Here is a 17,846-nt window from a genome sequence, read left to right on the forward strand (position 1 = left end):
TTGAATATTTTTCCAATGATTTAATGGGAGATAACTGGAAGAAGTAGCAGTAAAGAGGTAGAAGAAGAGTTGCAGGGAAGTTCAAATACCTTTTTCTTGGGGTAGCATCAAGGAATTTAAATCTTTAGGATGGATGTATCCTCTGCTTAGGATTAAATCTTTGCCTGCCCGGATAGGTTTCTCTCATTAACCTAGCAGCCGGTAGCACGAACAAAAAGAAAAGTCTCTGCCACAGACTTGGGTGAAACAAAACTGTATGATCCTCTGCCACAGGATGTAGTAATTTTTTGATGAACAACAAACACAGTACCAGAACCTTTAAGCCGACCCGGCAGTACTTGTGCGGTAGTATAGTTTAGGATATGTCCTCCAACCGAGTCACCAGGCCCTTCTTAAGACCAGCCTTGCATGGTCTCCTCGAAGACGGGTCCTCCCCTGGATCTTCCTGATTGTCCGGCTTCTTCCCGCAGGACAGACAGCACAGGACCATCCCAGCTATAGCAGGCCCCAGACAGGCTTCTGGGCCCACCTGCACGGCTGCCGCAATGCAACCATCCAAGCCTAAGGGCTATGAGGTAGAACTCACTGACACATACCTCTAGGCCAGGAGGGCCACGAGGCAAGAAGACTCCTTGGAACATGGCGTCTGTCCTATAAATACCCTCTCCCAGAATGCAACCCGGAAGACCACCTCCGCCAAGTTGTCTCCAGGACAGAAGAGCACTCATACACTTCAGCCTGCTGCTTTTCCAACACCGGCCCATGATAACAACAACACCCACAGGCACAACGTGGAACTGCACGCAACACAGCCAAGCTGGAACATAGGCCAATCTAACACTAAATTGAATCTGAACTATGTACAGAACAGATGACCCACTAAATTTACCTATAAGTGGTAGATTGCAAAAATCTACCAGCGCTACATACTCCCCCAACTATAATAGACGTTGTCCTCAACGTCTGTCAAAAATACAACTCTCAAGCCTGAGAGTAGGTATTTGAACTTAGAACTTGGATGAGAAGGAAGAAAGACAGTATAGAAAATATTAGTTTCAACATTTATTCAATAACATATTCACATCAGCAAAATAAATCACATTAGACATGTCACAAAACCCCACTATCTATCTAGCTGAAAAGCCTAACAGCTTGATAGGAGATCTGATTGTTCCTGAAAGAAACAAAATTAGACACACACAAACATGTACAGTATCATCACGAAACAATTTAGGAGCAAAGCCTCATTCCAACAAAAGGATGACACTCTCTTCCCACATATTTTCCTTTTAATGGAAATGAACTAAAATAACTTGAATAGTCCATCCCTATCTCTGGGTAAATTATATCTTTTCGATAAAGGAAATCCAGTTAGCAAAAAGTCTTTGGGTTTGAAAGCTCTGAGATGAATATAACCTCTTGACCACTGAGATCTCTAAACGCTATCTGACTATATACCCCAAAGTTCTTTTCTTTTTTTTTTTTTTTTTTAGAAAATAGAAGACCACAGTCCCTTTGGATAATCACCAATAAAACCGGGGATCTGGCAATGTCAGTTTCTTCCCCTGCTTATCCACGGTGGTGATAAAATAAATAATGTCATCTTTTCCGGGTCTGAAAATGACCACTTTGTCAGCATAGATGTGCCGACCATAGTTCCAGTGCAGCAGACACCCATTAAAACGTTCATCCATGGTAGCAGAATAACCAGCTCTCCGGAAAGGTTTCGGCACAGACAAATAGTCCCAAACAGCTTCACGGTACCACTGTTCCCGGTTGGTCTCAATTTCCTGCATAATTTCCTGAGTAACGTAGAGAAATTCCAGACCATATTCTGTGGTAACTCGTTTGGTGAGCACTCTCTGTAAACGAGCAAGTCTAGGCAAGGTTCTATTTTTCCCTAAACCAGGAGGCACACAAGAGTTTAGTGATTTGTGCACCATAGATCCGATGGGTGTCGGCTCAAACTTAAGCAAACTAGCAACTTTAGACAATGTCTCTTTGGTAGCACTGTGCGACTCCACACAAGGCGATGTCTTCCCAGAATTCAGGGCTGTCCATTCTGAAAAAGTTAAGGCAGAAGCAACATCTTCTCCCTGGGTCCACAACAATTCCTGTGACATTGTCTCAAACAAATCATCATCACCGGAGAGATCTGACGTAGAATCTATCTCCGAGTCTCTCAACTCTTCTGCTGGCAAATATTTACAAAGAGTCCCAGATATGTTCCCCTTTGATCTCTCACCCGTTCCTGACGTGGACTTCTCCGGATCCATATATTCCGCCGGCTCCTGTTCAGGTAGTCTCTGGGGTAGGCCTCGACCACGGCCGCAGGAAGCCTTCACATATCCCACCTTCCTCTGGACAGGTGCAACGGGGACAGGTGTGGTAGAAGTAGAAATGAAGGTAATGTCTGCTGATGAAGCGGTAATAGCGACATCTCCCTCTGAAACACTCTTGGTAGCAGACGAGGTCACAGCCTGTTGCTCTCCAACAGCAATGGTAGCAGCTTCCACTGTGTCGGTACCTGTAGCCCAGTCCACACAATAAGCAGGGGGCGACATTGTAGGTTGCTCCACTGTGAACAAATATTCTCCGGACTGCAAAGAGCGAACAAATGGACGGAGATGTATGGCCAGTCCTTCACACTTTTGGCAAAGCATGCCCAGCCCTTCGATATCTCCAACTGTGTATAGTAGGAACCGCCCCTGCAGCTTCAAACAAATGCCGGTATCTGTTAACAGGGTTCCGGTCAGCATAGCACCCGCAGCGGTACTCGTAGGGAACATCTTGGACCCCATAGTTGAAGGTACCAATGGGAAAGAAGACATGACTGCACTCTCTGAGCCTCTCAATATGATCACGAGGCTCCTCTCTCTCTTGGTGCCAAACACACACAACCCGCGTCCCACGTGGCAACAAGTAGGTTAGGCTCCTCCCACTTGTTCCTCTGATCACGTAGCTCCCGGGCTTTTACTTCTCACCCGCAGCCTACGCAGTCAGAAATAAAGTCCTGCAATTTAACCCCTTCTTTTTTTGGAAAAAGTGACAAAGTCCAGAAACCTCCTTCAACATAAACTCCCAGGGAAATTCTTTTCAGGGCTGCTAGAGTAACGGCAAACAATCCCGGACGAGCCCCCACATGTAGCACTAACTCAGGGTGGAGCTGCTGATTTTTAGCGGGCTGTTACCGCCACTTTTTCCCCCTGTAATTTCACCAGTACCTGGTCTAGGGTCCCGTTGAGCTTACTGTTAGACAATGTAGGCAACAGTCACTTGAATATTTTTCCAATGCTTTAATGGGAGATAACTGGAAGAAGTAGCAGTAAAGAGGTAGAAGAAGAGTTGTAGGGAAGTTCAAATACCTTTTTCTTGGAGTAGCATCAAGGAATTTAAATCTTTAGGATGGATGTATCCTCTGCTTAGGATTAAATCTTTGCCTGCCCGGATAGGTTTCTCTCACTAACCTAGCAGCCGGTACGCAGCACGAACAAAAAGAAAAGTCTCTGCCACAGACTTGGGTGAAACAAAACTGTATGATCCTCTGCCACAGGATGTAGTAGTTTTTTGATGAACAGCAAACACAGTACCAGAACCTTTAAGCCGACCTGGCAGTACTTGTGCGGTAGTGTAGTTTAGGATATGTCCTCCAACCGAGTCACCAGGCCCTTCTTAAGACTAGCCTTGCATGGTCTCCTCCAAGACGGGTCCTCCACTGGATCTTCCTGATTGTCCGGCTTCTTCCCGCAAGACAGACAGCACAGGACCATCCCAGCTATAGCAGGCCCCAGACAGGCTTCTGGGCCCACCTGCACGGCTGCCGCAACGCAACCCTCCAAGCCGGAGGGCTACGAGGTAGAACTCACTGACACATACCTCTAGGCCAGGAGGGCCATGAGGCAAGAAGACTCCCTGGAACATGGCGCCTGTCCCATAAATACCCTCTCCCAGAATGCAACCCGGAGGACCACCTCCGCCGAGTTGTCTCCGGGACAGAAGAGCACTGATAAACTTCAGCCTGCTGCTTTTCCAACACCGGCCCATGATAACAACGACACTCACAGGCACAACGTGGAACTGCAGGTAACACAGCCAAGCTGGAACAGAGGCCAATCTAACACTAAATTGAATGTGAACTATGTACAGAACAGATGACCCACTAAATTTACCTATAAGCTGTAGATTGCAAAAATCTACCAGCGCTACACACCCCTAACAGGACACATACCGTAAACACCCTGATATGGGTTTTACTCCTCCCTACTCTATGCAAAACTAAAAAACTGGGGGGGTGCTGCAGCCATACAACAGTTTGTGTGTTTCATCGAAGGGGGTCTGTACTGAATGGGTGGGCAGGGAGAGGGGATTTAGGGCTGAGGGGGGTCTTTGCGCTATACACTCTTGACCCCTGCTCTCTTTGCATTATGCACTCCTGACTCTGTATTCTGTGTGTTATTCACTCCTGGGCCCTACACTCTCTGCATTACAAACCCATGGCCCCTACATTCTGTGCCTTACGCAGTACTGAGCCCTGCACTCTCTGTGTTACACACCCCTAAGCATTGCAGTCTCTGCTTTACACAACTCTAAGCCCTGCACTTTCTGCATTATGCATTTCTGGCCTTTGCACTCTTTGCATTACACACTCCTTGCCCCTGAACTTCCTTCATTATGCACTCCTGGATCCAGCACTTGCTTCTGGCAGCCAGATTAACAATCGCTAGACAATGGAAAGACAAAAATCCCCCCACAATAGCTCAAGTAATAGACTTAACCCAACTACATTCCACGTATCAGCGGATGGTGACATCCTCTTTGGGTCGTCTCCAAGACGCCCTCAATAGGTGGGCGCCTTGGTCCTCCTGGTATACAAAAGCTGAAATGACTTTTCCTCCTTAGGTGTGTATAACTAACTCACATTTTACGATGACGAGGCTGGGCCCCCTCGGGCACAGTAGGCTCCCAATGGGGTGCTAGAGGGGAGCCAGGCCAATTAGCTACCATCGGCCAGATCTACCACACTCCAAACCGGAAAGAAAAAATAAAATCGCATAAAGGATCAACAATCTGAACCTTCACAATCGATGTAATGTTTCCAATATTGTTTAGTTTACCGCCTGTATCGCAGTTTTACTAGTGTCACTGTGTAACTGATAACACCGTTATACTTACTCCAGTTATCTCTTGTATACTTGTTATTAAATTACTCAAAACCAATAAAAATCTATTAATAGAAAAACAATGATTGTGCTAAGTGTTTATCATGTCTGTTAGACTCCTTGCTTGTTGCACATTAGACAAAGCATATTTTGTGGGTAAAATGACTATGGTGTATGTGTGCTTTATATACAGTAGGCTCAGGTTTTATGTTATTTGTCATGCTGCTTTATTAGTACAGGCTATTATTTTGTGTTGGAGGGGTAAAAAAAATGGTTGGTTTGGAGTCTGCTTTTAAGGGCATACCACAGATTATGTATGAAAGAATGGAACATAATAACCAAGTCACTATTGTTGCTGAAAAATGCCTTCTTCAGTACTCCTGATTTAAATGATTCACATTTTATCAATTTAGGTCTTATTTATGTGTCTGAAATGCTTTGTATGGATCCAAAAGCTAGTAATTTAAATATGCTAGGTTGTAGAGAGGTTGAAACTGTACATGGAACTCACTCACGTGTGTCCCACCTCGTGTGCAATGGTGAAAGCTGTTGCTAGGCCAATATCTTCATTTATACTGCAGCTTCTCTCTCTTTCACACATTCCACCCACTGGCGCCAAACCTAAAGAATGATAATTAAAATCTTAGGTTTATCACAGATCTGGATTATCTTCCTTTACACATTCTTCTAAAAAGAGTACACGCACATTCAATTAGGAATATAAAACAGATATATTTTATTTTAGGAATATAAAAAAGATATCTCACCTAATGTTCCACATGGCTTGTTTTTGTAAATGCAAATATCATATCTGTAAAAGAAAAATACACAGACAATTATTATAATATAATTAGATTTATTTGGACAAAAAAAACAGGACTTTCCATTATAGTGTAACGTTTTTGGAGGCCTACTGGTTACAAGAGTTGCACTGATACCAAGCATTTGCACAAGTACTTGTACTCGTGCAAATGCTCCGATGCTTGACCCGATACTTGGACAATCGGGGATGATCGATGCAGTGGTGGGGGGAGTTACAATCACTGATCTCCCTGTATAGATTTCAATAAAGCAGCTGACAACCGTTTCTCCTCTTCTCCCCCTCATGGCTTTCAGCTGCTTTATTGAAATTTATACAGGGAGATCGGTGCTTGTAACTGCCCCCACCGCCGCACTGATCACCTTTGACTGTCTCCTGTGTCCTCCTCCATGCTCCTCTGTTCCCCCTCTGTATCCTCCGCCAGTCCCCCACTGTGTGCTCCTCCAGTCCCCCTCTGTGTGCTTCTCCGTTCCCCCTATGTGTATTCCTTTGGTCCCCCTCCGTGCGCTCCTCCAGTCCCCCTCCGTGTGCTCCTCCATTCCCCCTCCGTGTGCTCCTCCGGTTCCCCAATGTCCCGGATCTGTCAGGATGGAGAGCGGAGGAAGGAGCCGGTAAATATGTTATTTACTTTTTTGAATGCACGGAGTCTCTGACTCTGTCCATTCATAACTGAGCATCGTAAATTGTGTTTACAACGCTTCAGTTTTCAGCTGAGGCTGCAGAGAAAGGGACTGGGGAATTTGTGTCCTCAGTCCCTTTCTCTGTCTCAAAGGGGAGATGAGATGTCAAGGGTCTGTTTATACCCCTGATATCATACCAAATCCTCCCTCCCCCAACAGGGCTGATGAAAAAATAATAATAAAAAAAAAGAATTGTAATAAATATTTAAAAGTTAAATTGTAAAAAAAAAAAAAATTAAATAAAAAAAACACTGACACCGTCCACTCCCCCCCCCCAAAAAAAAGCATTGTAAAAAAAAAAATAACAAAAACAATATAAATTGTAAAGAATAATCAAAAAAATTTTGTAAAAAGTTAAATTGTAAAGAAATAAAAAATTTAAATATAATGCCTCATCAGTGCCGCATATTAGTGCCACTGTCACATGACATTAAAAAAAAGTATCAGTAATCGGTATCGGCGAGTACTTGAAAAAATTATCGGTACTTGTACTCGGTCTTAAAAAAGTGATATCTGTGCAACCCTACTGGTTACATTCAAGATGTATAAAATGGACACAAAAGTTTATGTTTGTTCTACAGTATTAGACTACAACTGTAGCATTCAACGTAACGCCCTCTCATCACTTTGACTATAATAAATACAGACACTACTTGTACATAATTGCTACCAGCTACTACTTTTGCTTTTCACAGAACTCCAGTTAAGTTAATGGATCACCAGAAAGCTCTCCAAACTCGACCAGAGAGATGTAACTTCTGTCCAAAGCTGTTTAGGACATCTGGCTCCCACATTTTTCCCAATGCTCAAGTGCAATGATATCTTTTGGAAAACTTTAACAACATGACACAACAGTTGGTATAACAATATCACTTTCATTTGCATTCTCTATTAATGTTTTTATTACCTGGTTATTAAGACGGCAGTGTCATGGTCAGCTATGCCACTCTCTGTGATTGCATTACCATTTCGACTTACAATGGACTTTTGCCATCTGCAGAAGCTGTCAAGAGACTTTCCTGCATGGTGGTTAATTTCCAGGTTAGGCTGCAGACAACAATAATATTATAAAAATGTGAACTAAATTTATTGTGTCAAAGGTGCTAATACATCTTATTAGTATTGTTAAACATATTTGAGACATATTGCAGTAAGCTATATCTACTAGCTAGATTTCATTTTTGCACATAAAAAAAATGTTAGCTTTGTATTGACTTGTTAAATAATCATATGTTGGTGATGCACTAGATCAAGATTTTAGTGGGTATTTAGACCCCTTGATGTTATAGTTGAGAGGCTGCTCTCTAAAATATTATGGGTATGAAAAGGGGTTGTTGGATTGGCAGCAGTAGGTTTAGTAGAGTGATGAGCGCACGTGGCATATGCTTAAGAGTTTACTTCAATTTTTATTATTCATAAGTGAAAAACCATAGCCCACTAATTTTGTGGGGCTTAACTGATCCATCTTCAACAGAGCATGTGCAGGTGAGCGTTAGAGTAAAAATGGATGGACAGCGAGAATCCTAGTGTTAACTTCACTAGCATGGATTAAGGGCCTGTTTCGGTCATGATTAAGCAACCTTCTCTGGTCACGAATTTGGCAGCCTGCTGTAGTTGCCATTCTGGCAGGCTGCTAGATCAGTAACCACATCAGACCCTTAATCAATGGCAGAGAAATCAACTTCAGGATACTCCCTCTTTGAGCAATTTTCTTCAAACCCTCACCAGCACATAACGTGATGGGGGGGTAAGTTACCTGAAGGGGGTAAGTTAAGCTAATGCTTCCCGATGCCCAGATACACATTGCATTTTGTTTTTTTTAGCTCATGCCATATAAAGATTGAAATGGGCTCTCAACCATACACCCAGGGAGGCTCTTTTCACTCTACCAGACTTACTGTTGTTAAATAATTCCCCTTATGTTACAACAAAAAGAAAACATACCTACATTATATGCTGTTCTTAAGAAAAACTATAGATAATAGATTGTTACATCCATCCTACTCACTGACATCTTTTACCAACTTGGTCAATGTTTGCATACAGAAAAGTTATTGATTAATAAGTTATTTGTCTTTGAGGCTACACACCTAGAGTTACAGTATATTTAAATGCACAAGAATTAAAAAAGACAAACTATTTCCAAACTAAGTACTGAAAAAGAACCTGTGACAGATCACATATTTAATTCAGCCTGTAAAAAGTATGATTTTAAAAATGAATATTTTGCAAAAAGAGAAACTGAATTTCTAACAATGAACTAATAGCTAGTGATTTAGTGCATGTATTATTATTATTTTTTATTAACCTGATCTTCAGTCAAAAGGATTAGCCGAGTCACCATGATGTTCACAATGTTCCCCAGACTTGAGTCCTGGAAAAGTTTGGCAACCTGACCTCCAGGAAAGAAAAAAAGATCAGTCTTAATATCACTGACAAAACTAAACAAGTGGAACACAGAATGGTATTTTCCTCTGTCCTAAAGATAAAAAGTAGCTTGCATAGGTTGTAATACTTACAATGTTCATGATAGCCAGGATATATTGCTCAATGTCCCTTCTTCCGTGATAACCAATCATCATTTTATCTGCAACCACTAAAGTCTCCACATATCTCTCTGTGCTCACTGATCGTTTAAGTGGCAGAGGTCCACGCTGTGTGTGATTGGATGCTGGTCGCAATGGTGGAGGCCTTGGGTTTCTCAGCCACCAGTGACGGTCCTTCCAGGGCTTGTCATCTAGAGTAGAACAAGCATTCATTCAAGTAATTTCTTTGATCACAAAATGTCTCAGCATAATCTCACCTATAAAGCTCTACAAAGTGAAGGGCCTATATTACCATAAGGTTTTAAGTAGGTATCTGTACCATCATCCCAAAGTATCAGTGTGAGCTTGTCCTTATTTTTATATGTCCTGTATGAAGTGTTTTGATATTTTGTTAAGAACTGTGCTGCAACAATCTGCTATACACATATCTCTATGTTAAAATTAAAACCATTTTATGTCACGTTGTAGATATGGTTCTCCTGAAGAAGCGGTGTTAACCGCGAAACCGGTCGAGAATAAAAGTTGACACACACTTGCCATTTAAAACTGTGCGGAATCCACTGGCTCAGACTATGTGGTATCTCCTTTTTTATGGTTATCTGTAGTGTTGGTGTAATTGTATGCAGAATTGTATTTTTATAATTATTTTTTCCATTAAAAGTAAATTTTTATAAAACATTTTATATTTCCTTCTGTCTTATACTTAACATTGCATATTGATATCAAGTACCGTAATAGTCCCCCCTTTCTTCTCTTGGTGGGGGTGGAGACACTAGCTGACAGATGCAGCAACTGCGGCTACTGCTCTGCCCTCTTATCTCCTTTGATCTAGTATAAAGCTCTCTTATAAAACTAAAATATAAACAATGTGATAAAACTGATAGAAGATGAATAAAGGGCAAGTCCATCCAACATTGTAAAATTATTGTTGGGTGGATGCCAATGTGTTAAAGCATGGCCAAGCAGGAAGTTAACAAGACATAAACTACTGTTTGGTTGCTTTGAATTGCTGCACTTTGCACATGACGCTGCTCTTTGCACTTCTTATTAAAGGTAAACTATAATGGCTTTTAGTCAATCTTATTAACATTTTTTAATGTTTAAACATTGAGCCCCCGTTCACACCTATGCGAATGCGGCTTACAACGCATCCAATTCGCAGGACATTTTAAACAAGGTTAATTTAAATGAGGCTTGTTCACATATGTGCGTTGCATTCGCACTGCGCATTGCACAAAAAACGTGTGCGTTTTCTGGTCATTACGGTGCGAATTACGAGCCCCTTATCTTCTATGGGAACGCATCTGCTTAGCAGATGCATTGCGTTCTGAACATGGATTTTCTCCTTCTCCTCACTACATCTCCTCCTCTCCCCCCCTCTCCCTCCCCCTCTCCCTGCTCACTGATCCTGAGCTAAAACGCAGATGAACCTTTGAACAGGAGATATTTATCTCCCCAGTGAAACCTGAGCTTCAATTCGCACCGCACATGTGTGAACCCAGGCTTATAAACTCCTATTTTACATCACAGTTTTTTATTATCTGCGTACAGAACGTACATGGATTTCGAATTAGAAAGTCTAGCACTAACTTAGCACTTTTTGACTGTTCCTACAAACTGGAGATGTAGACTGCACTATCTCTACTAGGTGAGGGTGGTGTGTCCATACTTTTAGGGCTTATTCATACAGGTGCAGATAGCGATACGACATGAAAAACAGGCGTATCTCAGTGCCAAGGAGTGAAAGGTATTTGAATACAACTGCCTGTAAGTGATAGAAATACCCTCTTAGACAATTGTCAACAGAACAGTTGTCCCAACTGGAAGCTTCTCCCTCTATTCTTGTTCTGGTAACAACTCAAAACTTTGGTTCCTCCCACTCTTTCAGTTCCAGTGACAATGGTTATCAGAACAAATAAAAGTAAGTATATAGCCATAATAGAGACAGCAATATAAACCCAATCCAGTCCAATTTTTGGCTGTAAATATTTTAAGGTCTGTATTTGCAGCACAGCAGTAAGCCATTATTCCGAAATCCTGCCTGTACTGACTGGAAAGGGTAAAAACCTAATTAAAATATGCAAGAACACTATACATTCAATAAAAGGGAGCTAGGGAGGGGGAGGAATCCTTATGGGTAAGGAATCAAACTAAGGGGAAAATAATACTTGGAGTATGCTATAGGCTCCCTAACCTGAGGGGGGGGGGGGGGAGACGGAACTCCTATCACAATTCGGATTAGCAGCAAGGATGGGAAGTCTCATCATAATGGGGGATTTTAATTATCCAGACATACACTGGACGGAAGAAACCGTGCATTCGTCTAAGGTGAATTCGTCTAAGTTCCTAAATGTCTTGCAGGACAACTTCATGGGTCAGGCGGTAGACGCACCAACTAGAAACAAAGCGTTACTAGATCTACTGATTACCAACAATACAGACCTGATCACGGATGTGGAAATAAGGGGCAATTTAGGAAACAGCGATCACAGATTAGCTTCAGTATAAATCACACAAATAGGAAACATAGGGGAATACACTGAATTTCAAAAGAGCCAACTTCCCTAAACTACGAACCTTGCTAGAAGATATAAATTGGGATAGAATTTTAGTTACAAAGAACATGGAGGAGACATGGGTTTGCTTTAAGAGCATATTAAATAAGGGCATGAACCAGTGCATCCCACTGGGAAATAAATTTAAAAAGCGAACAAAAATCCTGGATGGCTTAACTCCAATGTAAAAATGCATATAAAAACAAAGGAGAAGGCCTTCAAAAAATACAAGGCTGAGGAATCATCATCAGCATTCACACTTAACAAAGAATGCAACAAGAAATGTAAGGGTGCAATTAGGGCGGCTAAGATAGAACACAAAAGACACATAGCAGAGGAGAGCAAAAAAAAAATGCCAAGAAATTCTTTAAGTATATAAACAGTAAAAAAGGGAGGGCAGACCATATTGGCCCCATAAAGAATGAGGAAGGAAATGTGGTTACAAAGGATGGGGAGATGGCGAAGGTATTGAATTTATTCTTCTCCTCATTCTTCACAAAGGAATCGGGGGGCTTCAGTAACCAAAACTGCAGTGTTTATCCTCATGACACATCACAGGAAGCACCCTCATGGCTAACAGAGGACAGAATTAGAAATGGACTTGGAAAACTTAACATTAATAAGTCACTGGGACCAGATGGCTTGCACCCGAGGGTCCTTAGGGAACTTAGTCAAGTAATTGCCAGACCATTGTTCCTAATTTTTACTGACAGTCTACTAACAGGAATGGTACCAGCTGATTGGAGAAAAGCCAATGCAGCACCAATATTTAAAAAAGGGCAAAATTACATCCCTGGGAATTACAGACCAGTTAGCCTAACATCAATAGTATGCAAGCTCCTGGAGTGGATGATAAGGGACTATATACAAGATTTTAGTAAAGAAAATGGTATCATTAGCAGTAATCAGCATGGATTCATGAAGAATTGTTCATGCCAAACCAATCTATTAACCTTCTATGAAGAGGGGATCTGCCGTCAGGAAGGCCCATAGATGTGGTGTATCTGGATTTTGCAAAAGCATTTGACACAGTTCCCCATAAACCTTTACTGTACAAAGTAAGGTCCGTTGGCATGGACCATAGAGTGAGTACATGGATTATAAACTTGCTACAAGGGCGAGTTCAGAGGGTAGTGATATATGGGGAATACTCGGAATGGTCAGGGGTGGAACGTGAGGTCCCCCAGGGTTCCGTGCTGGGACCAATCCTATTTAATTTGTTCATAAAGGACCTGGAGGATGGGATAAACAGTTTAATCTCTGTATTTGCGGACAATACTAAGCTAAGCAGGGCAATAACTTCTCCGCAGGATGTGGAAACCTTGCAAGAAGATCTGAACAAATTTATGGGGTGGGCAACTACATGGCAAATGAGGTTTAATGTGGAAAAATGTAAAATAATGCATTTGGGTGGCAAAAATATGAATGCAATCTACTCACTGGGGGAGAACCTCTGGGGGAATCTAGGATGGAAAAGGACCTGGGAGTCCTAGTAGATGACAGGCTCAACAATGGAATGCAATGTCAAGCTGCTGCTAACAAAGTAAACAAAATATTGGCATGCATTAAAAGGGAATTAACTCAAGAGATAAAGTGGTAATTCTCCCACTCTACAAGACTCTGGTCCGGCCTCACCTGGAGTATGCTGTCGAGTTCTGGGCACCAGTCCTCAGGAAGGATGTACTGGAAATGGAGAGAGTACAGAGAAGGGCAACACACAAAGCTAATAAAGGAACTGGAGGGTATTAGTTATGAAGAAAGGTTGCGAGCACTGAACTTTTTCTCTCTGGAGAAGAGATGCTTGAGAGGGGATATGATTTAAATTTACAAATACCATACTGGTGACCGCAGTTTAAGGGAGTTTATTAAGACACGTGGCCACTCATTAAAATTAGAAGAAATTATATAATCACACACATAGGTTGGACTTGATTGACTTGTGTCTTTTTTCAACCTCACCTACTATGTAACTATGTAACTATGCGTGTATGAAATCAGAATTCCTCCAGAATTGAGTTGTTTAATAGGAAGCTAATACTTCCTAGAGTGCATAAAATAGACAAATGTATGAAATTTCAGTAATTAAAATAAAGCAATGTTTTTAAAATAGTGCACAAATGTAATTCTGCTACTTATAAAAAGTCTGAATTTAGGAAATTTTTACCTATTACACCACACGCCGCATCAAGATGCTGTCTTTGCAAGGAAGAGCGCTTGTATACCACATGCGGGGTCCCCTCACTGGTTCTGTTGTAATTTCTACCTTGAGGTAGTGGTTCAATGAGATATTCATCATCCCCTGATACTATCACTCCTAGCTAGTTTGAAAGAGAAAAAAGATGTCATAGACAAAATAAGATGGCTATTGTAACTCAGTTACAGCTCATGAACTTATAGACATAGGGATTGATTTACTAAGACTGGAGAGGGCAAAATCTGGTGCATCTGTGCATGGTAGCCAATCAGCTTCTAACATCAGCTTGTTCAATTGGGCTTTGACAAAGAAACCTGGAAGCTGATTGGTTTCTATGCAGAGATAGCAGATTTTACACTCTCCAGTTTTAGTAAACTAACCCCATAGTCTTAAAATAAACCTTGTTGCTCGAGCATGAAAAAAAATTAAATAAAAACATATAAATTCACCCCAAATTTATATTTAGTTTTAGGGTGAATGCCACTGAATTGAATTATCAATCATCCCCTTATATTCCAAAGGGGTCCCTGGTAAAAAAGACAAAAATCAAAAAAAGTTATTTTTATAAAGTCTTATTATGTCTTCCTTGTTTAAAGACAAGTACAGTATTGTACTTCTACTGTTACTCTATTAAACACGTAACTTTCATTAGGTCACTTTGGTCATCAGTGGCACTAACCTATTATTATAATGCTGATTAAACATACTACAGTCTAAAAATAATTTCTGTACAAACTTGTCAGAGTGATATATATATATATATATATATATATATATATATATATATATATATATATATATGTATATATATATATATATATATATATATATATATATATATATGTATATATATAATATATACATACATATATACATACATATATATATATATATATATATATATATATATATATATATATATAAATATTGCAGTCTGATACTAATAGGCATCAATTTGTTCACCTCTTCAGATTATATTTAGCCTGTCCTCACCAGTCCATTGCAGTTGCTAATGGCCACTTTGGAGCTCAGCTGTTGATCTTGTATGTGGCCAACGTAGTGACAGTCCTCGTACAGCTCATGTTTCCAGTCCAGTCCCCCTCTTTTCCAGTACTCAACAGTGAAGTGCTGTCCCAGTAGATCTGTCTGCAGGGTGAGGTTGAGTAGAAAGTTAGAACTCTGAGCTTGCAGCCAGTAGAAGACCTGCCGTTCAGACTCATCAGGGATGCTCCTCCTGGACCTTCGGAAGCTGGGTGATGCTCTGCGAAGGTCATACGTCAAGAAGTTCCCACTCTTGTCCACCTGGGCAGGAAAGGCGATCTCATAATGGCTCAGACGGGAGAGGAAATCTGCTGGGTCAGAGGAGAGGACTTCACTGGCTGCTGTCATCCCAACGATGCAGTGACTTGGGCTGAATTATAAGGCACCACGTCAAGCACAATAACAAGCACAATCTATATAATGATTAAAGGACCAAAGTGTACTAATGGTAGGAACATGTTTAAGGTATAATTTTTCCAGAGTACCACCGTTGATTGTTATATAAAAATTAGCTCTTCTGCAGGTGAGTATTACTAAAGATGGATAAAATGGCCTCATTCATTCACCTGGAGGAAGTGAAAGTAAAGGTATTGCTTATGTCAAATACACTTGAGTACTCATTTTTATAGCGTTAGAAAAAAATTAAATGTTGATCTGGGTAATTCCTGCAGTTTTCTTACATGAAGCCTCATATGTATAGTTAGAACTTTGCGTCTCAATACAAGCTATAGTTAGAAGGCTATATAAGTTTAATGTTAGTATTACTAAAGAAAGAGGATCTTGTTCAATGTCATGACAAGACTATTCATTTCCTTTAGGTCTTCATAATATATTGGCTAAGCAACAACCAGCTCAAACAAAATTATGATAGGAGCACTGCTTAAGAAATGGAGGGGGACAGAGAGACTTAAAGCGGGGTTCCACCCAAATTTTGAACAATATCTGTATGTATTCTCTTCCTTGCCTAGATGCTGACATGCCGTTTAAAAAAATTTAAATCGCCGTAATTACCTTTTATTTTTCTATTCTTCTTTGCACTTCCTGGTTCTCCTCCCGTGGGAGTAGGCGTGTTTCTAGCCTCTCCCAGACTCCTGGGAGCTAGTTTCAGGCTTCCCAGGATGCCACTGAGCATGTGCGGGAACAAGCGGTGAATGCTGGGAGCACAGCATTCACCACATCCAGGAAATAAATGCTTGTGGGCTTCAAATGCCCACAATGAAGATGGAAACCGCCTGCAGTGAATAATATAAGTTATTCTTTCCGACAAAATCTGACACAGGCGGACATGTTACACACAATATGTGAGTATGTAATGCTGAGAAAAAAAGTTTGTGAATGAACTAAAAAAAAAAAAAAAAAAACGACAGATAGGTGGACCCCCGCTTTAAGACAGAACAAAGAAAAACACATATAAAGCAGAAATTAGAAACAGCTATGAATAATGTAGCTTTTCTACACAGCAGGAATATATTTTGAAAGAATTAAATTACATTCAGTAATGGTCCCTTCAGATGAGTGGTCTGATCATGCCCACCTGTCAGTTTTTCAGGTGGCTTTGAATAGAAACTCAATGTTAGTCTGAGGGCAAGCAGATGTAAACAGACGTGTGCCCGTTTACATCTGACTACCTCCAGTTCCTCCTAGACTTAGACAAACATCCGTTCTGCTCCGATTCAGCGGGTGATATATGCATGGATCTCCTGCCGATTGGAACAGACACAGGCTGTGTGAAAGGGCCTACTGTGTGGGAGATTTGCAAAGATGTTGTATGGACTTCCAATGCAAAATTTGCACCTTTGTATTGGGAATTATCAAATGTAAAGAATAACTAAAGGCAAAACTTTTTTTTTAGTTTTGGATATGAGTGGTGAGAGATTGGAATAACCGATTCACCAGTGGTGGCTGGTGCTCCATTTTTTTTGGGAGGGCAGAAAAAAACACCCCGCCCCGCCGGGTCCACACTTCCCATCCATGATCGCTTACCCTCCTTCTTGGAAGAAGCAGTAGGAGAGCAGCCAGGTGGACAGAGCCATGCTATGGCACTCGCCCGACAGAAATCTCAATCTTTCTTCTCCCTGCTTCAACTCTGCCTCTGCATGTCACCACCGGTGTTTGTATTTTTTTTCTAATTACATGGCACCATGTTCCCATAGTCACTTCTTTACAAGAAATTGCCTATACATTTCCCACATGGTCAGCAGAAATAAGGGAGAAGTATACAAAGCACTTACCCCATCCACGATTGCTTCCCCTCCTTCTCGGCAGAAGCAGTAGGAGAGCAGCCATGTGGACAGAGCCAGCCTCCTGCACGCTCCTGACAGAAATCGACTTCTTTCTTCTCTTACTTCTTGCTTCAACTCTGCCTCTGCACATCACCACCGGTGTTTTGGCAGAACACCAGAGACTGCACACTCATTGGCTGCCCCCAGCTCCCCCTGCCTCTTCCTCTTTCTCCTACATTTTGGGTTGTCCCCAATAAAAGTTATAGTGGAAAAATCTTCCAAAGGGAAAACTTGTTCTGGTGACCTGTGGGGGGCCCAAAGGATTCCCTCAATTTGCAGGATGTCCTGTCACTTCTTGGTAAATCCCCCGCAATGGGACACAGAAAAAAAAAAAATCTGACAGAGGTTATAACCTTACTCTATTCAAAATGAAAAAAGCATTGCTTATATATTTATTTTAAAGTTTATCTAAACACAAAAACAAAATGAATGTAATACATTGCAGCTTTACCAGCTCTTTTATGTGGTGACTGTATTAATTTTTCTTTTTCTGTCTTTCCCCCCCTTTAGTTTCACTTAAACTTGACAGTAATACACTTTCTGTCCTGGTATGACAACACTTAGTCACT

The 17,846-nt window shown here is 41.2% G+C and overlaps 1 protein-coding gene across 1 annotated transcript in view; it reads right to left on the minus strand.

Annotated features, from left to right (window-relative positions):
* Window positions 1-17,846, minus strand: part of ADAMTS10 (ADAM metallopeptidase with thrombospondin type 1 motif 10) — a 272,206-nt gene that overhangs the window by 126,789 nt on the left and 127,571 nt on the right. Inside the window, exons 4-10 of the mRNA XM_073599198.1 lie at window positions 14,948-15,365; window positions 13,925-14,078; window positions 9,179-9,396; window positions 8,968-9,051; window positions 7,567-7,706; window positions 5,927-5,970; window positions 5,675-5,780 (exon numbers count right to left, since the gene is read on the minus strand). Of these exons, the coding sequence (XP_073455299.1) occupies window positions 5,675-5,780; window positions 5,927-5,970; window positions 7,567-7,706; window positions 8,968-9,051; window positions 9,179-9,396; window positions 13,925-14,078; window positions 14,948-15,365 (1,164 nt within the window). The remainder of the gene's footprint in view (window positions 1-5,674; window positions 5,781-5,926; window positions 5,971-7,566; window positions 7,707-8,967; window positions 9,052-9,178; window positions 9,397-13,924; window positions 14,079-14,947; window positions 15,366-17,846) is intronic.

The sequence above is a fragment of the Aquarana catesbeiana genome, linkage group LG01, assembly GCF_042186555.1.
Source record: "Aquarana catesbeiana isolate 2022-GZ linkage group LG01, ASM4218655v1, whole genome shotgun sequence".
In the NCBI taxonomy this organism is placed as follows: Eukaryota; Metazoa; Chordata; class Amphibia; order Anura; family Ranidae; genus Aquarana; species Aquarana catesbeiana.